Source organism: Symsagittifera roscoffensis, chromosome 2, assembly GCF_963678635.1.
Source record: "Symsagittifera roscoffensis chromosome 2, txSymRosc1.1, whole genome shotgun sequence".
Lineage (NCBI taxonomy): Eukaryota > Metazoa > Xenacoelomorpha > Acoela > Convolutidae > Symsagittifera > Symsagittifera roscoffensis.
The window spans coordinates 35,283,045-35,310,895 of record NC_087063.1 but is presented as its reverse complement, the minus strand read 5'-3'; the positions used below and the strand labels follow the sequence as shown (position 1 = coordinate 35,310,895).

At 34.6% G+C, this 27,851-nt stretch overlaps 2 protein-coding genes across 2 annotated transcripts in view; both read left to right on the top strand.

Annotated features, from left to right (window-relative positions):
- Positions 1 to 1,469: 1,469 nt before the first annotated feature.
- On the top strand, positions 1,470 to 3,073 carry LOC134840109 (somatostatin receptor type 2-like). Its single transcript, XM_063855801.1, has one exon. The coding sequence runs from the start codon at positions 1,577 to 1,579 to the stop codon at positions 2,966 to 2,968; it is 1,392 nt and encodes a 463-aa protein (XP_063711871.1). The 5' UTR covers positions 1,470 to 1,576; the 3' UTR covers positions 2,969 to 3,073.
- An 8,106-nt stretch (positions 3,074 to 11,179) lies between these two features.
- LOC134838945 (MAU2 chromatid cohesion factor homolog) overlaps positions 11,180 to 27,851 on the top strand; it is a 33,354-nt gene continuing 16,682 nt past the window's right edge. The window contains exons 1-14 of the mRNA XM_063854307.1: positions 11,180 to 11,566; positions 11,762 to 11,800; positions 11,870 to 11,935; positions 12,041 to 12,136; positions 17,969 to 18,274; positions 18,988 to 19,060; positions 23,140 to 23,213; positions 23,381 to 23,623; positions 23,837 to 23,914; positions 23,986 to 24,051; positions 24,616 to 24,699; positions 24,907 to 24,953; positions 25,046 to 25,123; positions 25,203 to 25,317. Coding sequence (XP_063710377.1) covers positions 11,321 to 11,566; positions 11,762 to 11,800; positions 11,870 to 11,935; positions 12,041 to 12,136; positions 17,969 to 18,274; positions 18,988 to 19,060; positions 23,140 to 23,213; positions 23,381 to 23,623; positions 23,837 to 23,914; positions 23,986 to 24,051; positions 24,616 to 24,699; positions 24,907 to 24,953; positions 25,046 to 25,123; positions 25,203 to 25,317 — 1,611 coding nt within the window. The 5' untranslated portion in view covers positions 11,180 to 11,320. The remainder of the gene's footprint in view (positions 11,567 to 11,761; positions 11,801 to 11,869; positions 11,936 to 12,040; positions 12,137 to 17,968; positions 18,275 to 18,987; positions 19,061 to 23,139; positions 23,214 to 23,380; positions 23,624 to 23,836; positions 23,915 to 23,985; positions 24,052 to 24,615; positions 24,700 to 24,906; positions 24,954 to 25,045; positions 25,124 to 25,202; positions 25,318 to 27,851) is intronic.

The following is a 27,851-nucleotide window of genomic DNA, read 5'->3' as shown; positions in this document are numbered from 1 at the left end:
AACAAAAAACAACATTAATTTGAAAAACTAACATGAAAAATTTTTTCAAAGTTTTTTATTAATATGGTCGTAAAATTTTTGTAGTACTAACACAACAATCGGCTATCCTTGTTGATAGTTTAAAAACGTTTTGACTGGTGGAGTTCAGTTATCATTTTCACCGATGAAATATAGCTCAAAAAATCTCTTAGGATAGTTTTATCCTGAAAACAATATAAGTGACTTTTTTTGAGAATTCATATATTAATGCGACAAAGGCGATTTTGCAATATATGGGTTTTCTCTGATTTAACAAATTATAAAGAACAGCGATTTCAAAAATCCCAATAACTGATATGGAATTGTTGATTTGTTTTTTTCCTCAATTTTTTGCTTCGTCTTTTTTTCTGAATTAAAGTTTTTCATCGATGTCCTAATAGTCCTATCTTGCTACCAAATTGTGAAGAATGGAATCAGAATTTACAAGGAGGCCCTTTCTTCCTCAGAATTCAAAGATTCAATTTGTCATCCGCTGTAAAATTATGCTCAATTAGATGGGATTAATTGGGCATACACCATTATTCACAGATCAAAAGACCCATTATTCACAGACCATTTCCATACAAGCGTGGAAATGGCGCGAATAAACATTAACAATTTCTAGTTTCAAAAGTGGAACATAATTTTTTTTCATAGATTTCCAGCGGAATAAAAACTACCTATTGATCCAGTTTTCTCAAATTGAGTTAATGTTATCAAAAAGGCGCCAATCATAAACTGTTCTAGAAATTCAAAAAGCTCAAAGGGCGTCTATTTTTTTGAAATTCGAAAGTTGAGATTTTTTCAACAAAGTCATTGATTTTCCAACTGTCAGTTGGCTATGTCTGTGTTGTATCGCACGTGATGCGAAGCTCTGCTTCGCCTCTGTGTTATCAACAATTTTAGTCAATTTTTTTAACCTTGAAAGACCTAAATTTCTTGACGTACAAGCATATGTTACGTACTGAAAATATAATTATCGGTATTTCAACTTATTGTAGCTTCAAGCTTTTCATGAGTTACATCAATAAAACTCAGTAGTTTCTGTCAGATGAATAATGGCTTCTCATTTTGCATCCGGTTTTTTTTACCGTTTGGACAAACCCCACAAATACTAAGGTGGTTTTTGCGGAACGGGAATAGTAAGATTACTATAGACATATGTATCATTACTTTTTTGCCGTTTCGAGAGTTTAAATAATGTTTTTTCTTCTAATTCCGAGCTTTAATTGAAGTATTATAGACGGATAAGTGCATACTGTATGGTATTGTGGTAATAGCGGAAGTAATCAGCTAATAGTTATCGGCTCTTCCTTGTAACACAAATGCTGCTGCCATCATGAAAATGAGCGGATATACAATTCTTTTTAGACTTACTTTTTCAATCAAAATCAGCCAATTGTGGCTCTGGGCCCATTTTTGCTTTGATTATTCTGTTTTTATTTATAAATTTTGCCGTGGAGCTTGTTTTAAAACGCATTTGGCATATGTTCTTTTTGTCTTTTGAAGGCACACTTTTCACTTTGAGTTAAAGTGTGCCAGGTTTGATCTGTGAATAATGGTGTATTTGCCGGAACATTCTTCTTTTTTACCCCTTATATTGCTGTCAGTTATTACTATAAACCCTCTCTGCTGTGGCCTGCAATCTGCTGCACTGCGTCAAACCCGTCAGATAAAAACGCAGCTCGACCCCTTATCTAAATTTGCCATGCCCGGCTCAAAATCCTTCCTTAGAACCCCTAAAACATCCCCGCACGGTGCATCAACTGACGAAGTCATACTAGACATGGCTTCATCCTCTACCCAAGACTCAAATAGGTCGGAGTTAGCCGAAGAAATGGATTTTGGTGACGTGATTTTAATGTTTTTCTTTATATCGGGTCTCGTCATCAATTTACTCGCATTTTTCATAGCTCTCATTATTTTTTGGAATACCCCAATCATTAGACGTTTTATCGTCAATATGATCAGTGCAGACTTGATGCTGTTGATAACTGGGTTTTACCTCAAGTTCAAAAGAGTGTTCCGACTAGTAAGTGTCGTGTCATGTAAAATTATTTTCACTACTGACATTGCATTACTGCATGTTTCCTGTTATACAATCGTGCTTATTGCTTTCTATAGGTATAGCAAACTATTTCCCGTTCAAGTTGGTCCCCATTCTCTCGGCCAATTTTTCTCAAAACCAAAATTTCTCAATCTAACTCTTCTCATTTTGTGGATTATACCATTTATTATTGCATCGCCAATGGCGTATTACTCGACCTTTGATTCGGAATTTGTGAAATGTGATTCGGAAATGCCATACGACTTTCAAACATTCTACAATTTGCTCACGTTTGTATCCAGTTACGTCATTCCAGGAATCGCAGTGACATTTCTCTACTCGCGAATTATAAGCAAAACCCGATCGGCGATTTCGATGTCGGCTAATAGTTCGGATGAGACAAGTCGACATGTGAATATGATGCGCTTTCTGACCTATGTAGTGTTAGCGTTTTGGATCCTTCATTTGCCATTTTGGTGTTGCAATCTGGGAAGCACGTTTGAAATATACGAGTTCCCGCGGTCCTTCCTCCATTTCTCGATAATTCTGACCTATGTCAATGCAGCTCTGAATCCTTTTCTCTACGCACTTCTCAGTGTCGACTGTGCTCGATGTTCGTGTGCATGTATAGCCGATTCGTTAATCTGTGAACCAATCAGATGTCTCATTTTTCTATTCTGCTCCTGTGATCCAACTACAGCACCCTCAATGAGTTCGCATAGTAACCAGAATAATCTAGACAAAGGGGATCAAAACGATGATGGAGATGTTGGTAATAACATGGGAACAAAAACTACCAACGAAGCCGCGAAGATAACTGGCAAACAATTCGACGGCCCACAGAGTCAATCCTTGTCCTATCATGGTTTGAAAATGAAATACAACGAAGATGAGATCATTTGAAACGAGAAAAAAATTTTTGCTCTTTGTCGTGTTCGATTATGTATATTCTCTTATCTACGCATTAAACCTAAATGTGCTTATTTTTGAAATATTATTGTTTATGTTTTTAACAGGAAAATCAGCTGAATTTGATCTACTGGAAAGGATTTATTCAGAGCTTAATGTTACTGTCATGCTCAACAATTAAGAAAATTATTCCAAATTTTTTCAGTCAAAATCAAATTGATGCTTCAGATCTTTTGAACATTCTAAAGTCTGAAATATTCCAAAATTTTGCCAAATAATTTTCAACAAAATTAACTCGATTCAACTCCAAGGCTAGACAGTACCTGTCCATTTCTTTCCAAAATTTTGCGGTTACAGATACATTTTAGCAATACGGAAAACTAACTTTTAACAATACAATTCGCTTTATGAAATAATTCATGGCTTGAATAGCTTGGTTCGAAAAACTTAAATTTTTCGTAAACCGCTTCGGTCTATGAAATAAATTGAAATATAAAATGGCTTGAAATACTTAATAGTTTGACTCGCTTTATATATCTATTATATATTTAAATGCGGGCTTCACTATCTCGCCATGTTTAAGCTTTTTCAACGTATTATTTTTGCATGTTTAAGCTATATCGTATATTGCAATGGTTAAGAATTTTTTTAGATTTTCCAATTTGATATTAGTGGTTATTTTACCGAGTTTAAGTTAAGCAGCCCAATATCGAATTAGGGGTTGCGAATTTGGCCTCCAATTTTGAATGCCCGAATCATTTTAGTTAACGAGATAAGACGATTTTTGAGATTTTTTCAAAAATTTTCAGAAGTTTCAAATAACAAAATAATTTACAAAACTTGAAGTTCCCAACCCTGTAGTTGGGCGCTGTCGCAGTACTCTAAGGAGTTACAAATCTTGCCTCCAAATACGACTGTTCAAATCCTTGTAGTTATCGAGATATGACGTTTTTTGTGATTTTTTCAAAAATTTTCAGAAAACTTATATTAATTTTTTTTCACAAAATCTGAAATTACCAACCCTGTAGTTGGGTCCTGTCAGAGTAATCTCAAAGATTGCGAATCTTGCCTCCAAATATGACTGCTCAATTCTTTGTAGTTTTCGTGATATGACGTTTTTTGTGATTTTTTCAAAATTTTTCTGAAAACTTAAATTATGATTAGTTTTTAAAAATCTGAAATTCCCAACCCTGTAGTTAGGTCCTGTCAGAGTACTCTCAAAGATTGCGAATCTTGCCTCCAAGTATGACTGCTCAATTCTTTGTAGTTTTCGTGATATGACGTTTTTTGCGATTTTTTTCAAAATTTTTCAGAAAACTTGAATTATTTTTTTGCTTTAAAAATCTGAAATTCCCAACCCTGTAGTTAAGTCCTTTCAGAGTACTCTCAAAGATTGCAAATCTTACCTCCAAATTTGACTGCTCAATTCTTTGTAGTTTTCGAGATATGACGTTGTTTGTGATTTTTTCAAAATTTTTCAGAAAACTTAATTTTTATTAGTTTTTGAAAATCTGAAATTCCCAACCCTGCAGTTAGGTCCTGTCGGAGTACTCTCAAAGATTGCGAATCTTGCCTCCAAATATCACTGCTCAATTCTTTGTAGTTTTTGAGATGTGACGTTTTTTGTGATTTTTTCAAAATTTTCAGAAAGTATAAGTTAATTATTTTTCAAAATTTGAAATTCCCAACTCTATAGTTCGGTTTTGTCAGGGTACTCTAAAGAGTTGCAAATCTTGCCACATGCGACTGCTAAACGCGAATGCTCAAATGCTTTTAGTTTCCGAGATGTGACGTTTTTCGATTTTTTCAAAATTTCTCAAAGAACCTATCTACAAAGAAATTCAAAAAGTTTGAAACTACTAACTTGATGAAGATACAACCTTATTGTCAGCGTACACTCAGGCGTCTCAAATCTTGCCTCTTAATATGAATGCTCAGATCCGTTTAGTTTCCAAGATAAGACGTTTTTTTTCAATTTTTTTTTTCGGGAATCTTAGGTTAAAAAAAATTCACAAAATTTTGGATTCCTAACCCTATAGTAGGGAGCTCTCAGGGACTCTCAGTGGTTGCAAATCTGGCTTCCCAATTTCTCCAGAGGCCCATTAAGTTTTTGAGATGACGCTTTCATAATGGGAATTTCAAAAAAATTTAAAAAGTTAGAAATTACCAACCCTGTAATTGGGTGCAGTCAGAGTACACTAAAAGTTTGCAGATGTTGTTTCCAATATATGCGGTTTTTTTCATGAGTTGTCGAAAAATTTCGAAGCACAAAAGGTGCGTTAATTGCTTGTATTTTTTGAAACATTTCAAACTTTAATCGCTTATAGTTTGCATAAGAAAACTAACTTTTCTCAAAAGGATTCGGCCTAAGAAACCATTTGAAATATATCAAAGTTTCATCGCTTAAACGGCGTCAATATTCATCATCTTCATGAGTCGTGTAATAGCAAGACTATTTTTTTAAAAATATATTCATAAATATTGATTCCACTTTGGTGGGACCTTTACGATTTTTTGATAGCATGTGCTTTGAATTCCGATTAGTAATAAGTTTCGATTTCTTTGAAACCACTCAATAAAAAAACTGCCCATCAGATTTTTTCCAACTCAATTTATCTCAAATTTTTTTAAAGTTTATGTAAAGTCCGATTCCGCTACATCAAAAATTTATAATTTAACGAGCCTTATTTTTATATTTGGTTTTTTTTTATTTCCTGTTTAACAGCTAATTTTGAGTGTTTTCTCGCTTGTGTTTGCGAAGCGTTGCTTTGCCTCTGCGTTTTATAGGTAATCCTAATCTAACGGTTTTCCTTCTCATAGTTTTCTAATAACAGTGGTTTTTCGGTGTGTGGTCAAAAACTAGAAAGTCATAAATTAGACGAAGTATCATAAAGAATAATCGAGAAAGTAAATTTTTTCCTACGTTTGTTTTTTTATCTCAGTTCTGTTGTTCTCAATACTTTTGCTACGTAACCGATCTTTCTATGATGCTTGCACATCTACTTGATCATCTACAGTTTCTTAATTGGATTTGGAATACGCTAAAATTTTGAAATTAGGAAAAGTAATTTGAAAATTTAAAATTCTGGCTTGAGAAAAATTGGTCTGAAAATAGTGCTTCTCAGACTAATCTTAAGCAAAGAAGATTTTTTTGATTTTGTTCTCAGAATTTTTTTTCGCTTCATTATTCAAAACTGTTAAGTTTTTCTTAAAGGTCAAAAACGTAAAAAACAAGAGTTTTTTTTATTTAAGAGCACCGCAGTTGTCCGAACGAGATGAAATGGGGGATGAATTTTGCCTTTGGGTATGTTTCAGTATTTCCAAGTATTTCTTTTGCTATTTCCACTCAAAATCGGCTACGACAATTGTTCATCGGAACATGTGAAGTGATAAACCATTTAAAGGCTTTTCAGTCCTGATTCGAGGGTCATAAGTCTTTTAAGAAGTTTCTTGGTGTCGAGAAAAACCAGTTTGTTTTTTTTTTGGTCAATTTCGAGCTGGTAAAGCTAGTAGGAATAGCTTTACTTATATCTTGAAAAACTTAATTTTTTTTTCAGGAAAACTAATTTCCGAATAAATAAGTGTCAATGAGCGTATTAAGGACGCTTCTATTGGTCGTAAGGTTTTTTGTCGTTTTTTTTTGTTCAGGAAAAAGTCAAGTTTGGTCTCGCTCGAATTTAATTTTTGGCAGTTTGACTTTTGATTTTCTGTTTAAGTTAATTAAAAGGTTTTTGTTAGTAGGAAGGTAAATAACGCTGTTTTAATAGGAAAGCGGAAATGGCGCTTAAATTGTGAATGATTTTGTTCGAAAATGTTTTGTTTCAGATTTTTCAGCGGAATGAAAAATTGACTCTTGATTTAGTTGTTCTAATTTGGCTAGTTTTAGTAGGAAATTGTTAATTGTACTTCATTCTTAAATTTAGAGAGCTTCATCGTGGTATTCGAACGTGTTCAAAGTTTCCATCATCTTTTCTCTTTTTTTTGGCTGTTTTTTTTTGTTCATTTGTCGAAGACTAATGCTGTCGATTACGTCAAATTTACTCTCACGTTTTAAGCTTTTGTCTAGTTGCTCTCATCGCACCACGTGCAAAAAAAGACGCGCTTTTGAAAGAGTTTTTTTTTCCACATGAGTGTGGTCGGAACATTGTGCTTCTTCCACACCAGCCGCTTGCCTTTCTGTCATTTGTATTTATGTGCAGGATCAAATTAGGTAAAACTATTAAGCAAACATTGATATAGATCATTGATATAGAAAATGAATCTAACAAACATAAAATACCTTTTAATTTTTTTGTCCTCTGCAATCCAACTGCCTAAGGCAATTTATTCATTCTATTTGGAATTAAAACTTGAAAGCGTTTGATTTAAGATTCGTTCACCGAGCCAAAAAACTTCGCGCTTACGAGTGTTTATCATAATAGATAGACCGGCCTTAGCCTAGCGCACGGCTCTTAACACGCGGATCGTGGGTTCGAATTCCACTTCGGTTTCAGTCGGAGGGTTCCCAATGTCTTCCACCTATTCGAGGTGGGAACGGGCAGTGCGAAATGGATGGCACTCCATCCTTCAGGAAGGCCCTGCAATGGGTACGGCTGGCAACAGATCCAAAAAAGAATGATAATTTGATGGCAATTTAATCAAAAAAGGCATTTTTGTGACCCCATAAAAATGAACTGAGAAGTTTTCCAACCCAAGCTCGCTTGAAAGCGTTATGTTACTCGGTCTGTCTTTTTTCGACCAGATTTGCACCTTTTTGAGCCAAGTTTATGCACGAATTGGTATATGCCATTAATTATGGGTTATATTAGTTAAAATTAGTGCGCCATGGCCATGTGGCTGAGATGAATGACTGGAGATCCGGGTTCTAATCTTCGTGGTATCAGGTCTATTTGAACGTGATCTTATTAATTTCTTGTATTTTTCTCTTTTTTTGTATGTGTTGATCTTGTTTTTTGTTGTTTTTCCTCTTGTATTGGCGAATTATGATTTCGGGCTTCAACGTATTGAATATGATAGAAACATTTCCATCACATACTCTTATTTGGATAACCGAAAAGGTGTCTGAAAAAACTACCTCGAGCATAGAAATGACTTTAAGTAATTGGTAAAAACTGACATTCAGTTTGGTATATCGAGTTGTTCAGTTTGATACCGACCACTCTCATGGAAGGGCATGGGCCATTTTTCGCGAGGTTTTAGGTGCCCCAAAGAAAACTCGTGTTTGAACATTTTGGAATTTCTTTTGCTATAAAAATTTTGATTGGAGCCTTCTGCGCCTTTTCAGAAGCAAAAAAATTTTTTTTTGTGGAAAAAGGCATGTATTTTACTTCTTGAAAACATAAAGATCAACTAGAGAAATCGATCGCTGCTCATGTAGCACACATGGACTGCTATTGGTGGCTAGTGTTTGTCCGTAAGCAATGGTACGTGGCTGTGAGGGAATGACATGAGACGCTAAATTTCGAAGTCTCTGGTTCGAATCCAGGAGAAAACAGAAATTTTAAATAATTCTTTGCTTATTTCTACCTGTTTTTCACTTTGTAGAGCTGCTTTTTGTCGTTATCTCACTTGCGGAGCGTAGCTTCGCTTCTGTGTTAATAAGAGAAACGAAATATGTTTAGATAGGCTGGATAGCCTTTCATATATCCTCTGCGAATTGCAGAAACCACAAGTATTATGATTTTTATTATCATTATTATAATTATCATTATGATTATTATCATTATGATCATTAATATTATGATTATCCTTGCGATAAGCAAGGGTATGTCAATCGGGTACTAGACTTTTTTTCGTAAGTAACTTAGTTTACAGGATCACCTCTTGCACCCTGGTCTCACTCATATACTTCCTTTCTTACACAATCGAAACGTAGTGTATTATTACGAAGAATTTTTTTCGTCGAAGTCGCTAATAAAAGTGCTCATTTGGCGAATTTTCAGTTTTTCTCAAAAACTAACCTGTCGTTTTTCAAAAAAGTGTACCAATAGACAAACCGGCTGCTCTTCTATGTGTCTGCATGTTTTGCTAGTCTCTTTTCATTTTTACCTAACACTCTACGGCCTTCGAAAGTTTCAGCAGGGGGATTTTTGACCTATTTGTTTTAAGTTTTTTCTGTTTCTGAAATATTAAATTCACAAATTTGAGAAGAAAAGAATAAAATATGGGGATCTCCCCTTCTCAAGCGGTTGTTCTCTAGTTTCGTTAGCAAAAAAGTTATGGCATCAAACAAGCCCATTTTTAGACAAATTGATTAATTTTTAGAAAGTTTCTCAAAAACTACAGTGCCTAATTGGAGATTAAAGGTTTAACCGAAAGCAAAAATATCAGTTATCTCATTTTTCCAAGCGGCATGCCCTGCATTTTGAAAGAAATATGGCCCTAGAAAATGTCCAATTTTTGAAATTTTGCCCGTTTTTTTTTGGAAACTTTTTATTTCAAAATTTAACCTGCTAATTCTGAGGTTGATAGTTCGTTCAAACGAACATGTTGCCTAGATTTTCCATGCGTAATCTGTTTTATCCTATTTTTCTGTAGAAAAGTTGATATGAACTTCGGGAAAATCCATTTTCTTACTAAAATTTTTACCTTTTCTCTGCGTATGAGGCGATTCTTATGTTTTATTTTTATTTAGATTAAAGTATTTATTGATTTAAAGGAAGTCAAATTTTTTTGATTTTTGATCGTTTTTAGGAATCTTTTTTTTTGCTTTCCAAAACTGAGATAAAGATTTCATTTGAGAGAGAGAATAGTACTTTTTCGCCATTAAATTAACAGCTTATCTCCTACTTAAGCAGAGAAATTGCTAGGGTTTTGCGTAAAGTCCATGCGAGGAAGTTAGTAAAACTCCTAATCATCAGGTCGGAGATTCAAATCCGGAACATTGAAATAGTTTTTTTGCTCGAATTTTTGCTGCTTTTTTGGTGGCTATTGTTAGTAAAATAACAAGCGGTCGTGGAGCAAATATGAGAACCTCAAAATTTTGTCGAGCAGCGTCTGCAACCAAAAAAAAATAAAGGTGTAAATTTTACCTTTTTTCTGTAAATAAATGTTAAAAATCGACCAATTTCAGCACATCTTTTCAGTTGACAAATGCTAAAATCCCTGTGGAAGAAATAAAATTTCCACTGCATTTGTTTTCGTTTTTCTAGAATTGAATCAATGCATTGATGTTTTAAATGCATCGCACATCACTTAAACCAACTTTTATTAAAATTTAGGAGACTTTTAGTTTTTTAATTGACGTGAGGCTCCACGCAACGCTTTACGCAGTGTTAGAAAAATAGCAAAAGAAGCTTTTGTGGAAAAAAACGAATAAAGGCAGTTGAAGAGCGAGCAAAAATTAACAAACCTTGCTTAGCTGAGACATTGTTTAACCCCTGATGACTTCAGACTTAATAATAAGTTCTACAACTTATTACACCCAGTATTTTGGAAGAAAATTTTCACCGAAGTTTGTTGAAAAGCCTCAACAATTGTTTTGTCGAAAAAAATTGAGAAAATTTGCTGATCGATCGTGAATAGAGCTGGGAATAGAGCGATCAATTGATGCCTTCCTTTATATTTTCTAGCTTAAATGTCATCATTTAATTGGGTCTAATGGCCAACAACATACTATTCTTCAAACTGCTCAGAGATCGTATTTTCTAAACCTATTCAAATAATTTTCTGAAAGCAGTTTTGCAATCAAAAATGTCATGAAACAACAAACAGTTTCTGTTCTTATATAAAAGAGAATGAAGTGCATTTGCTTGATTGATGAACGGACTGTTATATAACGGTTTATATTTGAGACATTTTCAAAGTTGTGAAATTTGAAATTGCTTTTTCTTTTTGAATTCGGGATTTCCTATCGCTGATTGACGACTAACTGATTTTTTAATCTGTTAGCTTCCGCTTTCAATCTTCCCTAAGCTGGGAAGTCTCACATTTCCTTCAATTAATGCCAGCCAATGCTTAACAAAAAGACTTGATTGAGTTAATTTTCGACTCAGGAGAAAAATAGTTAATCTAAGCTACACCTACCCTGCCCTATGTGGTTTGAAAAAGATAACCGCTATCTTCCGCTCCCAAATTGAGTCAAATTAATCTTTAGAATGGAAGAAACTACCGAGTTTTGCTTGGTTACCGCAAAGAACGATAAGATCAAAAAGTCACAATTTTGAGAAGCAATCAACTGAACTAATGCATTCATGTTTCAGGTACGTCATGCCATGCAATTGTCTAATGAATTTTGTCGACAGCTTGACTTAGTATAGAGTTGTGTTTTATTCAGGAATCAGCTTTATTACTGATCGGAATTGTCAATAAAAAATAATATACTCTCAAATATTGAGTGGAATTGGCATGAGCTCCATGGATCCGGTGAAGCTGTGTGCTCAAGTGCACTTGGCAGTATCTGCCTTGGACCCTGCCCACAACACCACTACTATTGTGAACCTCTATCGGGCGCTGATAATGGAACTGAACAAACTGCAGGCCTCATCTGTTCACGTGGCACCATTGCTCAGTTACACACACCTCAAGATGGCAGATGTTCTCCAGAAACACACTTCGAATTCGAACTTAGTGCTGGAGCACTGTAATTATTGCGTAAGTTCATTATTCAGTATGAATAATGAAACGTGTTATATTTTATCCTCCCCATTTGCCACAGAGAGAAGATGTGGGCGCTGTATTCGTGTATGATTAAGCAGTAGTTTTCTGATTTTTAGGAATTTTACTTAATCTTCGCGCTTTAAAAATTGATCTAGTTTTATTGTTATACTTGAGAGCCTCATTGTTTAGATTGAACTGGCGATGAAAGTCCAAAATGAGCCTGGCCAGGTATATATATACTTCCGACATCTAAATCAGCTTTTCTCATAAACATAATAGCGAGCAATCTATGTTTAGGATCCCTGCTTGGCAGATAATTGTCTTCTTGCCTCATGGAAATCACATGTTGTCCATGTCCAAAAGGTGAATGGTTTTCTAAAAACCATTTTTTAGTTGAAGTGAAGTTTTTGAAATGAGTTTTTTATTGTGATTCGATTAATGTTTCTGTTCAAAATGATTTCATTATAGGGCAATGTATTGACCGCAGTGGAAATCTTGACCAATAGCGTCTCAGTAGCTCAGTGCAACCCCAGATGGTTTTTCAGATTAGTTCTTCGAATAGTTGTAAGTTATGACCGTCATGCTTTTCAACTAAATTATTCGAATCCTAAGAAAGGAGAGCTCATAATATGAAAATAACATCTCCATGGTTTCATATAAACGGTGCCAAATTTAACTTGAATATACTTTTTAAAGATGTGAGTTAAGTTGATTAAACTGGGGCGTTGAAAGAAACAAGTGGGAATGTTTCATTATGATATGCTGTATAAAAGATTCTTGAAAAATTGTTTCTTGCGTATTTCTTGATTTTAATTTAATTATTTACTTTATTTATTTACTATTTTAACTTGGAAATATTATGTTGGCAATGTGGAACCAGTTTAAAACAATTATTTATAAACCAATTATATTATTAATAGATTATCTCTTTAAAATACGTAGAACTTACCAATCATGATCCCTGACTAACACTTACAATAAATTGTAAGGCTGAAACTATTTATAGTTTCAGCCAGAAAAGAACAAACTGCACGAACCTATCCGGCCGAAAATAAGATAGCGTGACGAACAGACGGTGTACCTTATCCCAAATTACTCTATGAAAAAGCCACCCCGGACTTTAACTCTGGTGCGACCAAAAGAGTCTCGAACAGACCTCTACTAGTTTAGATTATGCAAAACAAAAATTTTAGGCAAACAAGATCATAAACGCCTAATGCAGTACACTTTCACTCATTGGTATAAAATGCAATAAATGAGCAGCAAGATTCATTTCGAAGCTATATATCCCCCACGATATATAATTAGTACTTAATTATCAGTCGACTATAACCCTACTATCTACCTCGAAACTTAAAAACCTGCAGTAATTTTCTAAAAACTTTATAAATTTCATATTTATTTAAACAAGCAATGCTAATGTTATAGTATGAACTATCTGTATTTCCAACCTAAGTTGCAAATATTGATGCAATAAAATGTGTTCATTTTGAAAGTGTTCATTTTGATCACTAACTAACTACTAAGTACAGCCAATGCTAAGGATTTTAATACAGACTATTATTGGTCCGACTTCCGTAACGAAAGTAACGGAATATTTGTGCTCGGGTGTTTTTTGTTCAGAGAAACTTCGACTTTTTAACTAGCTATTTTTGACAGGTTTTTTTATCATTCAAAAAGTATTGTTGTCCTGAGTTTAATTTTGAAAAGATATTTCACCTGTGATCATTTTTCGTGAAGTTATGGGGGTTTAAAGATTGCCATTTTGGCCAATTTGGAACAATTAATGCGCGATATATTTCGCACTATTAACGCGTAAGCGGAGATTTATTCCGTTTTAGAAATCGTTCCAATTTGGTTGAAGCAAGCTTATTTGCCATAATTTTCTTTTTACAACATTTATTTTTTCATGTTTTTACTGCTTTATAGGCTGCTCTATAAATTGAGGCATGTTAGTTAGTATTTTTTTTTCAAATTGACTGTTGCTGCTAATGCGCCATAATTGGCGTGCGTCACTTAAGAAATTTTGTAGACTCAAAGTTTTTTTTCTCTTTCATTTTTTCCCATTAGCGTTATCGGTCATACTTTTGCTTGTGTATGCGAAGTGCAACTTCGCCTCTGTGTAAAGGAATAAAATACAAAAATTAGTTAGTTAAAATTATTTATGATTAGTTTTATAAAAATTTTAAAAGTTCCTTGCTTCTCGAGGAATTTCTTTTCTTGTTATCGTTCTTCATCATCTGAAAGAGTAATTGGAATCAATAATTTAAATAACTAACCTCATTTAAATTAAAATCCTAATCTTTTCTTCAGATATGCAACTCTAATTAAAACTTTGTAAAGGACTATCCCTGTTTATTTTCAACCTAAGCATTTCCTTAATCAGATCATCAAGGCTGCCCTTGGATCTTTAAATCTTTCACATAATCTTGAAACCTAAAAGTTCTATCCATAACTTAATCTTACATCCACCTAAATATGTGATCCTCAAGGCTTTCCTTGGATTTATCAAAATTTTTTAAATTTCTACTCCCCACCGTTTAACCTTTTATAACTAGTGTCTAACGACCTAAAATGTCGAATCACTTTCCAACCCTTATTAACGACCCAGGACTAACCTGTATGAAGTTTTGCGGAAAAGTTTCTGCTTTAGCGACGCGGAACGAGAACAAAACATTTTTTAAACATATTTTCAAATATTACAAAACTTCTCGCTTTCAAACTTTAACCTGGTCAGTGAATTTACATATTTGAATAAAATTTGCTCTAGACTTGATCTTCCGCAAGTAGTTTTTTTGTAGTTTTCGAACATAAATTGTTATTACAGCCAAAAAATTTGTCAGGGCAAATTCTGTGTGTTCCGACTGCCATGTTTTCTTTATTTAATAGTTTTTGTTTGGAAAATGATAAAGTTTTTAAGACTCGATCGACGTAGTTCAGACTTTTCTGTAGGTTCTGATAATTCTTATGTTTTTTTTCACGAAAAGTCAAAATTTGTTCAGACTCAAATTTGATTTTTCGTGGGTCGGCTTCTGATTTAATTTTAAATTGAGCGTGTTTTCTTTATTAAAAGGAAGGCGTGCTCCTTTATGTCAAACAGGTAAAGTGTAAAGGTCTCGAAAAACGTGATCGGCTTCTTGTTTCGAAAGTGGATATTAGTTTTCAGTTATTGAAGCAGATTAAAGTATTTACCTATTGATCCAGTTTTCTCAAAGGTTTTTTTTTGTCAAAATGTAAATCATAAGTTCAAAGAGGTTTGAGGCCATCTATGGAAACGTTTTCACAAAAACTAGTCAGTGTTTTTAAGAGTCGGTGAACCCAGTTCAGACTACTATTTAGGTCTCGATGATTTTTTTCAGGAAAAGTCATAAAATTTGTTCAGTATCAAATTTAATAGTTAGTTTTGACTTTTGATTTCTTGTCAAATTCAGTCCATTTTCTTCGTTGAAAGGAAGGCAGACTCCACTTTCGAAGAGCAAAACGTGATCGACTTCTGGTTTCGATAGTGGAATTTTATTTTGGATTTCCCAGGGAAATAAAATTTTTATAATTGATTCAGTTTTCTCAAAGGGCGTCAAAGAGCTGTAAGGTGCATATGTTTTTTTTTGAAATTCGAAAGTTCAAAAAACAAGTCAGAATTTTTTTAAACTTGCGTTCATTGACTCTTTTCTAACTGTCTGTTGGTTATTTTTTTTTCTGTTTACTTCGAACTGTCTGATGGCTAGGTTTATATTTTGTTTGTAAAATTCTCCCCCACACTGCAGAGTACAAATTGAGAATTTTTTCGTCTAATACCGTTTTGATAAAACTAAATAGCTGGTCAAAATCCCAGGTGCAATTATTACGAGGCGAAGTAATTCGTCGCATACAAAATAACAATTTTAGAACGATATACAGCTCGTTAATTGTCCCTAATTTGTCAATTTTCAAAACCCCATAAGTCGACGAACTTTTTTGTTTGGAGCTCAGGGCATCAGTAACGGCCAGAATATACTAACACATGCGAGCTAGCATGTATAGTGTTATCTGAAAATCAATTTATCCCTTAAACCAACTGGCAAGTAGAAATGCTCATTGGTGGCACTTTTGCTGCCTAGCATTGGCACTTTAATAGCAGCTGTTCTATCGCCTTTGTTGGTAGCCCGTGTTTGCATAATTTCTAGCGACCAATTGCTAGGACATGAGACTCGTCTTCAAATCTGGCGCATAGCTAAAGTTTCATTTTCTCAAGGTTTGTTTTAGCTATTCTATCCTTATTTACCCTTGCGATAAGCAAGGGTATTGCAATCACTAACTAGACTTTTTTCCCGTAAACACTTTTGTCCACACGATAATCTGGACTCGTGGTACCTTGGTTCATAGTGCTTGTTGCACACTTAGCCTGGAGGTTACGAATATATCTAGGATGGCAAAATTCTCGGGTTCGAATCTGACTAGGACCTGTTTTTTTTCAAACGGTAATTATTTCGGTTCAAAAAAAATTCGGCCTGATATTGGTCTGCTTATGTTTTCTCGACTTAGGTGCCAGATCTAGGAATCGTATTTTTTGCTTGAAACATTTTGCACTGTAACTGCTTTAAGTGTTTTAGCATTTTAAAAATCCGGACAATTCAAAATTTGTTTCAATACTGGTTGTTTTTTTACCACCTCGATTTAACAATTTTTTTTTCATTTGTAGTAATTTTTATCGGGTTAATAAGTTCCGGCTTAAGTTATATCAATCCAGTGGCCTCTTATTGCGTCGTTCTGGGATTGAAAAAAGTTCATCTGCGTGCGTGTGCTTTAAGGAGAAAAGTGACTAAATTTTAATTAGCTTAGAAGTTTTTGATTTTTTTTGGCTTGAAAGGTTTCTGCTCAGGTATTTTCGGCTTTGGTGCCGCATGGTAATTATAAATTCAATCAACTATCTCGCGCATCTAGCGTAGAGTTTACACAACTGCTTGAGACCGCTTTATTTTTGACAATTTTTTTATTGACAAAAACCTTTTTTTTCTAATTTTTCCGTGTCGTCTTTCATCAAATTTGTATTGCAGTTAATGTGAAGCTCAGCTTCGCCCCTGTGTTCATTTTTTTGCCTGATAAGAGCTTTTGCCGTTTTCTCGCTTTCTCTCGCAAAGTGCAGCTTCGTCTTTCTATCGAAAAATTCCGTCAACAAGGGCTAGTTGAAAAGCCAAAGTTTGTCAGAGGAACCACAGCGAGCTTTGCAATGCATAGATATTTTTTTGGTGTCAGCAGCTTTTGCTGTTATTAAAAGCCTTTATGTTATTTATTTCAAATTTACTATCCCTGATTTCAAGAGCGATTGGGGTGAATATTTCGACTTCAAATAAGAACAGTTTTTTTTCAGTTGGCTGGACTATTTTTCGTTTACCGCATGTTTACTACCATTTAATCTCCTTTTGTTAATGATAAACACCAGTTAGTTTTCTCTTGCTTACACTAGTAGTGAAATTTTTACTAAATTGAGGCTTATTTCTACATTTTCTTATTGGCACTTTTTAGAGCTGCTATTTGTCGTGGTCTCACCTGTGTTTGCGTAGCGAAGCTTCACCTCTGTGTTATGGTTTTTTGTCTCGTTTTCCATTCGCTTTTTTGCAATACTAAATCTGTTTTGTATAGCAAGTGTTGCGAAGCGCCGCTTTGCCTGTGTAATTAAACCTCGATAAGATAGCTTTATGTTTTATAAGAGCAAAATGTGGGATTTTCTATTGAAGTTAAGTTAAAGTCAGATATTAGCAACAACTTAACATCAAGTAGACAGTAACGAAAAAAAATTCCTGACATCGAGTTTTACATCTAAGTTTTTTATTGAATTTTACATCTAAAATTATTATCGCTCAATTGAAAAGTGTTGTTTGTGTTCAGGGGCGGATCTAGAATTTTTCGAGGGGGGGGGGGCGGATTTTCAAAAACTTTTTCTCCCAAAGCAGTAAAAAGACCGTGTTTTAGTCAAATTTTCTGTGCAGCAGGCTAAATTTTGAAGAACAAACAAAAAAGACGTTTTTAGGCACTTTTTAGAAAATTTTGACCAATTGCGTTTTTTTGGCGCGCGCTCCCCCCTTCAAGTAAGAATATATTGGCGCCAAAGGCGCCTTTAGAAAATTTTTAGGGTCCGTCACCAAATATGGATATCTCAAAATAGTACAAAGGGGGAACCCTTTGGGTCGACAAGAGGTCGATTCCCTGAGGGGTGGGGGTGGCGTCCTCCTCCCCCCCCCCCTAAATCCGCCCCTGCTTGTGTTGATTATTTGCGAAGAATTTTGATTGAAAATCGAGGATTCGATAGTAGATGTTTGTTCTCCGAAATTGTATGCGTTTCGAGATTTTTTGTATTGCAGGCAATAAGAAGCGTGGTTTTGAGTCTGTGGTAAGTTATTAATTGTTGTTTTTGCTTAGAGCTTATCGTGTCCGTTAGCAGAAGTGGCTTCAAAATATAAACTAGACAGCTGTATGGACGTGTTAGTCACAGCAGAGAAATATGCAGACAAAATCAGGACCCAGTACATGTTTTTACTCATGAGATTACATCGAATATTATTGCTCATGAAACAAGGCTCAACGGAGAGGGCGGAAAGCCTAAGCGACGAGAGTGACGCTTTGGTGAATCAGTTCGCGGATACTGCGAAAAACGAGTTCCATGGACAACACATTAAAGTGCACCATCTCATGCTGAATATGCTGGCCAAATTGTCGGTGGGAAAGGTTAGAAATCAATTTTTGTGCAATGCAATTCCCCACTTTGCTCACTATCTTTTATTGCAAGGAATTTTAAAAGTTAGTAGCATTACCGATAACTTTGTAGCATTACCGATAACGTTTGTAGCATTACCGATAACTTTATGCAACGATTGTAAGTAAAATTGGTTGATATCTTGCAGTTAGATTCAACAACTTTTATGACATTTTGGGCGATGAAACGACTGATTCTGATTTTATGCAACAGTCTCCCACGGTGAGGGTAAAATTAAGTTGATAAAAGTTAAATCAATTGTTTTTACGACAAATGAGCGCTTCGGTAGAGTGATCTTTATGGCAATCTGAAATTTATGTATACACTGTTTATTACCCAGGTCAGTATAAACCCTGAATTTTGTGGAAAGGGATGATAGATGCTTGTGGCTTAAAATAGTAATATCTTCAAATTTTGTTTCTTGGTAACACTAGCTGACCTTATGTACAAAAACAGTTAATATGTTCCTTTTCTTTTTTCTTTCGTTTCATGAATCAAGAGTAGTCCTGCAACGAGGAAAAAGCAGATATGAGAAATTGAAATTTACGCTGTTTTGATCGCCTTAATTTGTTATGAAGAGTAGATTATTCATCTTGTCAGTTCTATATGATTGGAATATCAATTTGATTTTCAGGTGCCGTGATTTTTGTAAGGCGGCGCTATGCAACTATTTCGTTTGTTTCAGATCAAGAGCACAAGAGGCACTTTGAAACAACTCCAAGATGCAATTAAGATTCTCACTCAGTCCAATTTAGATGGTTCGTGTTTGGATTTTCTCATGTGCGACATAATTTTTGGCAACGTCCCAACTAACATAAAATATCTTTTTTGTTGCATGGCTCAAATTTGCAATTTTATGCCCTTGTTATTCAAAAAATTTTCAATTCATATCATTTACCTCCATTAGGTGGAATAACTACGCCAAAATGGATGGCACTCCCATTTCCATTTCAGTGTTTTTTAGCTTTAGCTGGATCCCTAGTTGTTTTTTATCGAGACATGCGAATGTTTTGGTTCAGTTCACCTAGTTTTTTTCAACACTTTTTTCGACTGCCGCTTTTTTTAATGTTTGTATTGTATCGCAAGTGAAGCGAAGCTCCGCTTCGTCTCTTTGTAAAATACTACAAACTGGGGAACCTTTGAATGGCCAAGGGGTCGAAATCCTGAGAGGTTTAAATGCTTCTCTCCCATCCCCTTAAATCCACTACTGGGTGTTTACCAGCTCAAGATTTGTTTTAAGTGACAATTAACTTGTTGTAGACACTCGAATGGTTGTGCTGATTCGGCACATAGATTAGTCAAAAATAATAATTGCTTATTTTATTGGTTCGCAGTAATTATTCGAATAAATCTGCTCGTTGATTTCAAGACCTAATTTGATTTTTTGGTACAATATTTCTTATACCGTCTAAAAAATTGTTCAAATTAAAAACGAACATTTTTAGAAAAGCTATGGTGATTGACAAATTGCAATTTGAAGAATTTTTTTTTGCTTAGTTATTATTTTTTTATTTTATTTAACGCATAGCATATATATCGAAATAATCCAGTTCACAACAATATATTATCATTTTGTACTCGGCAATGCGTGTGGAGGCAAGGTTCAATAAATTAGAGAAAGTTTTGTTAGTTTTAGTGTCAGTTTTGTTCAATCAGAAAACAAGATTAGATGCTTTAAAGGGCAATCTTAAAATTTAGTGTTTGCCTTCATATGAGCAGTACTTTATTCTTACTTCCTTTTTTGCTATTATGCTTTAATGACTTTAAGGTGATACTTTGATTATCGCTGATGGTTTAAAGATATAGCAGATACTTGATTGCATCGTCGACTTATTGACAAATTGTAATTGTTTAATGCAGGTCGAATCATTACTGAAAAGGGTTAGCACATTGTGGTCAAAGTCAGAAACTGCCGAGAAAAGTGTTTGTAGCCATCTGTGCATAACCGGCTATTAAGTCTCCATAAACCTGGTGAACACAATTTTGATCTACTTAAAAATCCTTCTGTCACAGTGTTTTTCAAAAAGTGAACTTTGACTACTTTTTTAACGGATTCGAAAATTATTATTTGTTTAATATACGAAAAAACTTAAAAACTAAATACAATTAATTCACGGCAAAGTAAAGACTATTATAACGAGGAACGAAGATTGGTCAATTGGTAACAAAAGTTTGAAAAGAATAATTGCAATTGGAACTATCTGAATGTTAATGCACGCAAAGGGGGATTCTTAAATAGGATAAAAAGAGGAAGATTGTTAAGCAGATCCGACTCCTGCTTTGGTCGTTTTGATTTTTTTCTTCATTAAGGAAAACATTTTAATGTTTGCCACATGGAAATTTCGTTTTTCGCGGTTTCGTTTTGATTTCTTTAAGATCTATTCATATTCAAATGCTAAAAAAAAGGCAAATTACGTTCGCCGAATTCAAAGTGAATGGCTTTTGTTTTGATAATAGGTTTAAATTATTAGGTTTCCCAGTGGAATTAAAATTTACCTACTGTCCCAGTTTAGTTTTCTCTAATTGTTAAGTTTTTATGAAAAAAGTGTCAACATGAATGTTCTTGAAATTCAAAGAGTTTTTTTCCAAAGTTATCATTTTTGTTGCTTTTTCCTCCCAGCAAGTTACTCACGAGATAAAAATATGTCCCATAAATTTTAAAATTAATTTGTTTGCTGTCTGATTGGTCGAAATTGAGCCAAACCAGTAAATAAATCATCTGATCATTGTTCAAAATTAAAGCTAATTATTAATGAAACTCAGTATCTCAGTATATTTTGCGAAATTTGTAAAATGTATATTCTATACACAATTTGGTTGGAACTATCTGAATGTTAATGCACGCAAAGGGGGATTCTTAAATAGGATAAAAAGAGGAAGATTGTTAAGCAGATCCGACTCCTGCTTTGGTCGTTTTGATTTTTTTCTTCATTAAGGAAAACATTTTAATGTTTGCCACATGGAAATTTCGTTTTTCGCGGTTTCGTTTTGATTTCTTTAAGATCTATTCATATTCAAATGCTAAAAAAAAGGCAAATTACGTTCGCCGAATTCAAAGTGAATGGCTTTTGTTTTGATAATAGGTTTAAATTATTAGGTTTCCCAGTGGAATTAAAATTTACCTACTGTCCCAGTTTAGTTTTCTCTAATTGTTAAGTTTTTATGAAAAAAGTGTCAACATGAATGTTCTTGAAATTCAAAGAGTTTTTTTCCAAAGTTATCATTTTTGTTGCTTTTTCCTCCCAGCAAGTTACTCACGAGATAAAAATATGTCCCATAAATTTTAAAATTAATTTGTTTGCTGTCTGATTGGTCGAAATTGAGCCAAACCAGTAAATAAATCATCTGATCATTGTTCAAAATTAAAGCTAATTATTAATGAAACTCAGTATCTCAGTATATTTTGCGAAATTTGTAAAATGTATATTCTATACACAATTTGGTTTAATAATTTTCAATTTAATGAAGTTTGTGTGGTTGTCTTTAGTTTATTACTTTATTACTAAATTATTGCTTATTACATAACAAAAGTGGTTTTGTGAATTTTTATGCTTCTTTTTTGGATTCAATCACCTTCCTTTGGATTCAATAAGCGTCTGTGGCACAAATGAGAGGAGCTGTCAACTTGAAATCTTGAATGTCCGAGGACAGGTTCATTTCCCGTAGAGGGCATTTATTTTTCAAAGCTCATCAAAATTTTTTCAGTGTTTGCCCCTTTTAAGGCTAATTCCTGTTTTTTTTGCCTGCGCTTGCGAAGTGCAGCTTCGCCTTGGTGTTGACGAATTGTTTCATTGAACCTTTTGCATAAAAATGTGTTTTAACTAATTTTTTAGTGACTATTTGTCTATTTTTTTTCTGTATTTTTTTTGGCTACTTTTCTTTTTAAAATACTTGGTCAACCAGAAACTATCTGCATATCCAAGGGAGTGGTACGAAAATTTTGCATATGCTGATTTTTGTCTCATTCAAGGTACCTCCAGGAAAGCTAGTTGGGTCTCAAGAGTGGTATCATAACTCAGACGCATTGGCTGTGACCAGGTTTCCAAAAATGCATAGTCTAAATAGGCATCGTTAAAGTGTTTTTTTTGTCAAGGTTTGTAAACTTTGCCGTTGTACCCAAAACACGCGTATCTTTTCAGTAAATCTTTGATTTAATCTAACTGGTCAATTCATTGTATGTCGAAAGTAGAAGCAAATCAAGCTGGTGGCAAAACTGCATGCAAAATCAGCGGAAAACACAGATTTGAGCGCGTTATATGACTGGTACCAAATGTGAGCACTGCAGTGCAAGTTATCTATGTACGACATTTCTACCATTTTTGCCAATCCAGTGTGTTAATGAAGTGTTGGGTCAGTTAATATTGGGTTCTTGAATTAGCTGAAAATTTGTTCACGCGCATTTTGGAGAGTGACTTCACTTCATTTGTAGTCTGCTTTCAAGTTTTAATTTACGCTCTTCATTAAAAAAAGTGGTAACTCTTCTTGCTTTTAAGTCTTAAAGTGAAATCAATTTCTTAGAGTGAATTTAATTAAATTTAAAGTGTATGTGAAAAATTGAAACATATTAGTCCCGTATTTTAGTTCGGTTAGTTTTTCTTTTTTAAAATGCATATCGCAGAAGCTTTTTGAAATTGAAAAAGCTTTGCGATGGCGTAATTTTTCTGTGAAACTCGAAAATTGAATATAGTAGATGAAGGTTTATAAACTTGTAGAATAAATCGAAGGAAAAACAAATTTATACCTTGTTCATTTTATGCAGTATCTTAACTTAGCACAATGGAAGATGCTCAATGGAAGTTTTAGCATCCACTATCTTTAATTTTGATTTTTCTTTCAGGTATTAGGTCTAAGAATCCGGCAGAGCAATTTCAGTGGATGAGATCCGAGCACATGTGTATATTGGCATATCTTGTTAGTATCTATCTAGCTTTTCTTGTGCTTCCCCCCCTATCTCGATGCATTCAAAAGGAACAAGTTTTTAATTCAGCATAACAGTTACAAAACACTCGCAATTTGATAGAATACTTGCAAATAACTTTACTGTATGCAGTTTTAGCAATAACGTCGAAATATTTTAGATAACTGTAATTCACCATTCGTGTGGCGGCTCCCTCGAGAAAGCCAAAAAGTACGCAGAGAAAGCATTGATGCAAATTGAGATTTTAAATTCTGCCAATGAACTGAACGTGCCACAACAGGGATCCTCGGTGGAGTCGGTTGTTCATCATGACCAGATGTTGCTGAAGCTTCACGTGATGATAATGGAGAGCGTGGTACAATGTGACTTGGTGATGGGACAAAAGCAATTGGCTATTAAAAAGGTATGTATAAAATGTGTTTTTTTTGTTGGCAGTCATGACGTCGATCGATTGTTGCCCAAAAGTGTCATTTTTTGCCTTTTACCCTAATTTGATTAATCGGGTTAATTAAATCGGGTTAGTTTAAAATTCCCTGTTAATTTAATCATATTGACTGAAATATTGAGCTTACGTGTTCGATAAAATAAAGTTCTTAACCAAAGAGTTAATGTTTAGATTGCTCAAGTGGTTTCAATTGGAAGCAAAATAGAGCGTTTCTTCGAAAGATTCGGACCGCAGATCCATATGCTCATGGTTTGTGTTTAACAAGTAGCCTACAAACAAATTGTTGTTTACTAAAAGTTTTTAGATTTACGAAGCTTTAGGGTCTATACTCAATGACTATGAACATAATGGATAATGCCGAAGCCCAGTTCCAGTCTGTCCTAACCGTTAGTCATTTTGAAATGTTTTTCGTCCGACCACTAAAATTTGGAAAGAGCTTTGTATTTGGGTGTTTTAGTTTTTATTTTTTATTTTCCATGCAAAATCATGTTCCACCGGCAATCGTTGGAACGAGATGACTGATATATCATATTAATGCCCCTGCAGTCGTTATTCGAACTCTATTAAAAAGTTCTGCAGTGTAGAGAAAAATTGGTTTGAAGTTTTAGGTTTTTGAAGTTCAGATGTGTAGTCTAATATCGAGCGAATAAGGCGAGCGAGCAGGCCTATGACTCGGAATTAAGACTTATTTTTTACTCCAGGAATATCAGTTTTTGAAGCTTGTTTTAGCGCCTCCTTGACAACAAAAAAACCTTAAGAAAACCACCGAAAACTTGAAAAAAAACTATTTTCTCAGCTTTCGTTCAGATCCGCTCATAACAGAACAAACCAAATCATCATAATGTGCTCAAAGTTTTTTTCTGTTGTCAGAGTCTGTGCTACTTGCCCTGCAGCCGGCTATCTTTGTTTAACTTTGAAGTTGGAGTTTCACCCATTAATGTTGTTTTCAGACCTCTGTCAACAAAGATCTGGTTATTTTTGCAGCCTTGAACCTTTCTGTGATCTTTCTACGGGCTGGTACGCGACCAAACGAGGTTAGCCACTTTCAGCTACCTTAATACTGCGTTAACAATTCTTCTTAGTGTACTTTGAGCTTTTGGAAATTTTGTTATTGAAATTTGAATTTCGAGAAACCGCAATACGGCAGCTCTTGACAAATAAAAGCCGGATCCCCGGTAAATAAAAAAACCTTCATCTACGGAAATTTTAATAGCTATCTATTACTCGATTAAATGTTTCAGGCTGAAAAGATCTTATCCACAGTTGATCCTAAGAACTTTCCATCTCCGTGAGTAGTTTTGGGTTAATGAGCGGTTGTTAATCAGGTTTGTTAATGAGCGTCTTTTCAATTTGAACTGATAATTGTTTTTTGAATTTCAGATCCGAAATATTGAAAGCAGCCGCTTACTTTTTGCGCAGCTTACATGCTTTCTACACAAACCAATATATGGAATGCAGGTGATGCCAAAGTCAGCAATGGCGCCAAAAACATTCTCTGAAATTTGTTGGGAAATTTTCGAATGGATGATCGTTTCAGGACATTCATTAGAGAGACAGTGAAGATATCGAACAACGAGGATATCAGTCGACTTACAACCTGCTCCTTCGCGTTGCTGGGACACGTCCATCTTATGACGACGTCGAACGGAAAGGTACATCGACCCTCATGAAACTTACCGAATGAATAGAAGACTAGAACGCGATTAAAATATCTGTGTTGGACGGGTATATTTTGTCGATTGACTCAGTTTCGTTCATGGGGAAGTACGTAGTGAGTTTTACTTAGAAAGTCCCGTGGTTTTTCACAGGAAAAGTTTTCATAGTCAATCTTATACTTAGGAGGTTTATTTTCCAGTTTATTTCTCTTATGAAAGGCAAATTGCGCTGTTTAAACAAATGAAGTACAGCTGTCTAGAAAAAACGTCAACGATTTTTCGTTTCAAAAGTAAATTTCATTTTTTAGAATTTCTACTGGAATACAAAAATAAACCATTGTTGCAGTTTTCACTTTTCTCAATTTTTGGCTAATTATTATCAAACGAGTGTCAGTCATAAATTTTTTCAAGGTTATTGCAGCGACAAACGGTTGATTAATGAGGAGTGAATTAATGAGTTTTGAGTAATAGTTCCAGTAGTAATTCAGATCACCCGCACAAAGTTGCTCGAACCAATGACTAAAGGTCATGTTTTACTAGCTAATTTTAACAAAATACGTAAGTGATCTTTGAGTTTGAACCGAATAAGAAAGATCCATTCCAGTTCAGTTACAAAAAATCAACAATACCCCGCCTTTCAAATTAGGTGTTTCCTAGTAAAATGTCTCGGAAAAATGCAGTTTTGCATTCTCCCAAGTTTTTCGTCAAAGAGTCTGCTGTTCAACTAACTCTCGAAGGAATTGTGTTTCATGGCAAAAAGCTTCGTCTTTCCGTGGTTCATTGAATGTTTACTAAGAGCAATACAAGCTTGGTTATCAACGAAAAAATCCGAAGGCCTATTACATATTATGCCTAAGTCGCTAGGTATGCCCTGTAAATCAATTCCTTCCTTTACTGTTTCGACCACAGCATTGTGTTCTGCTTCGGCTGTTGAAGTTGATACACAACGCTGAAGTCTGCTAGACCAACGTATTACACCAGAGTTGTCACTGAGCTTGAAACAATATCCTGAAGTACTTCTCCTATTGTCTATATTTCCAGCACAGTCCGCATTTGAATAGCTACAAAGATTCAACGCCTTATCCTTCCTATATACTGAAGGTAAATTTTTTGTTCCTAGAAGATATCTTAGACATTTTTTCCGGCTTTCCAATGCTTTTCACCTGGGTTTTCCTCAAAAGAATTTGGAAGGTTTGCTGCAAAGCAAATGTCCAGTCTACTTGATAAAGCTAAGTAGTTTTGACAACCAACAAGTCCTCGATAGTCATTTTTTAATAGTTTCTTGTTCTATACTACCTTCTAAAGGAAAATATTTTTTTGTCAGTTTTTCGTTTTCACCAAGAGGGGTTGTTATCGGTTTTGCTTCGGTCATCTTACATCTTGATATCAACTTTTGAACATACTTCTCCTGGCTTATCCTGATTTCGTTTCCTGAGTAACCAATTTTCATTCCTAAGAACCATTTAAGATCGCTTATCTCGCTTTTCTCAGATTTTTCAGAGATATTGTATTCAAACCAGCTAGTAATAGCTTTGTCCGCTCCATAAACCACTATATAATCGACCCACAAGCAAATTAAACCTTCTATCTCTCCCTCAATCCTCCTAACAAACAAGCACTCATCAACAACTCATTTTGCAAAGCCTAACTCCTCAAAATAACCTTTAAGAGTCCTATGCCAGTTTTTACCGGACTGCTTTAGTCCATAAAGACTTTTCGTCAGAAGACAAACTAAAGGTTTTCCTTCTTGATCGAACTTCTCGAACCCTTCAGGTTGCTTCAGAGGTTGATCGTCATCTAGTTTGGCATTCAAGTATGCAGTTTTAATGTCCAACTGTCTCAACTCATACCTATTTTGAACTGCTAAGCTTAGAAATATTCTTATGGTCGAAATTTTAGTTGTAGGCGAATACGTTTTGTGAAAATCCCTTTCCTCAATTTGGCTAAAGCCTTTTGCAACAAACCTAGCCTTAACCTAGAAACTTTACCAGCAGGTCCGTACTTCAAAGCAAAATGCCTTCTGCTGCCTATAGGCTTCTCTCCTCTTTCTAACTAGTTCCCAAACTTTTTTCTCTAATGAATCAAACTCTTTTTTCATTGCTTCTTGCCAGTCAGGGTCTGCTAAAGATTCCTTAGCATTTTTTGGTATATTTTCGAGAACTTCTCCAAAAAACACTACATCACCTACTTTTTCATCTTCATCATTTTCTATCTTTTTCTCAAAATAGAACTCACATTCGTCAAAATTAACGTTTCTAGATTTTTGCACTTTGAGTTCTCCTTCATTCTCAATTCCTATCAGATAAGCTTTACTAATTTCTGATGTCCCCAAGAAAATTCCCCTTTTAGAATTTTTTCTAGTCTTTTTGCGGAACCGTTTTTCCACAAAACTATATACACATTCAAAAGTTTTCACAAAATTAAGGTTGGGTTTTTCTCCATGTTTTGCCTAGAGCAGAATGAAAGCACATGTTTTTGAGATTGGTAGCCATATTAAGAGCTTAAGGCCAAAAAGTTGTCGATAAATTGGC

Coding starts and splice junctions, on each gene's coding strand:
- LOC134840109 (XM_063855801.1), top strand. CDS start 1,577: ATGGTGTATTTGCCGGAACATTCTTCTTTTTTACCCCTTATATTGCTG.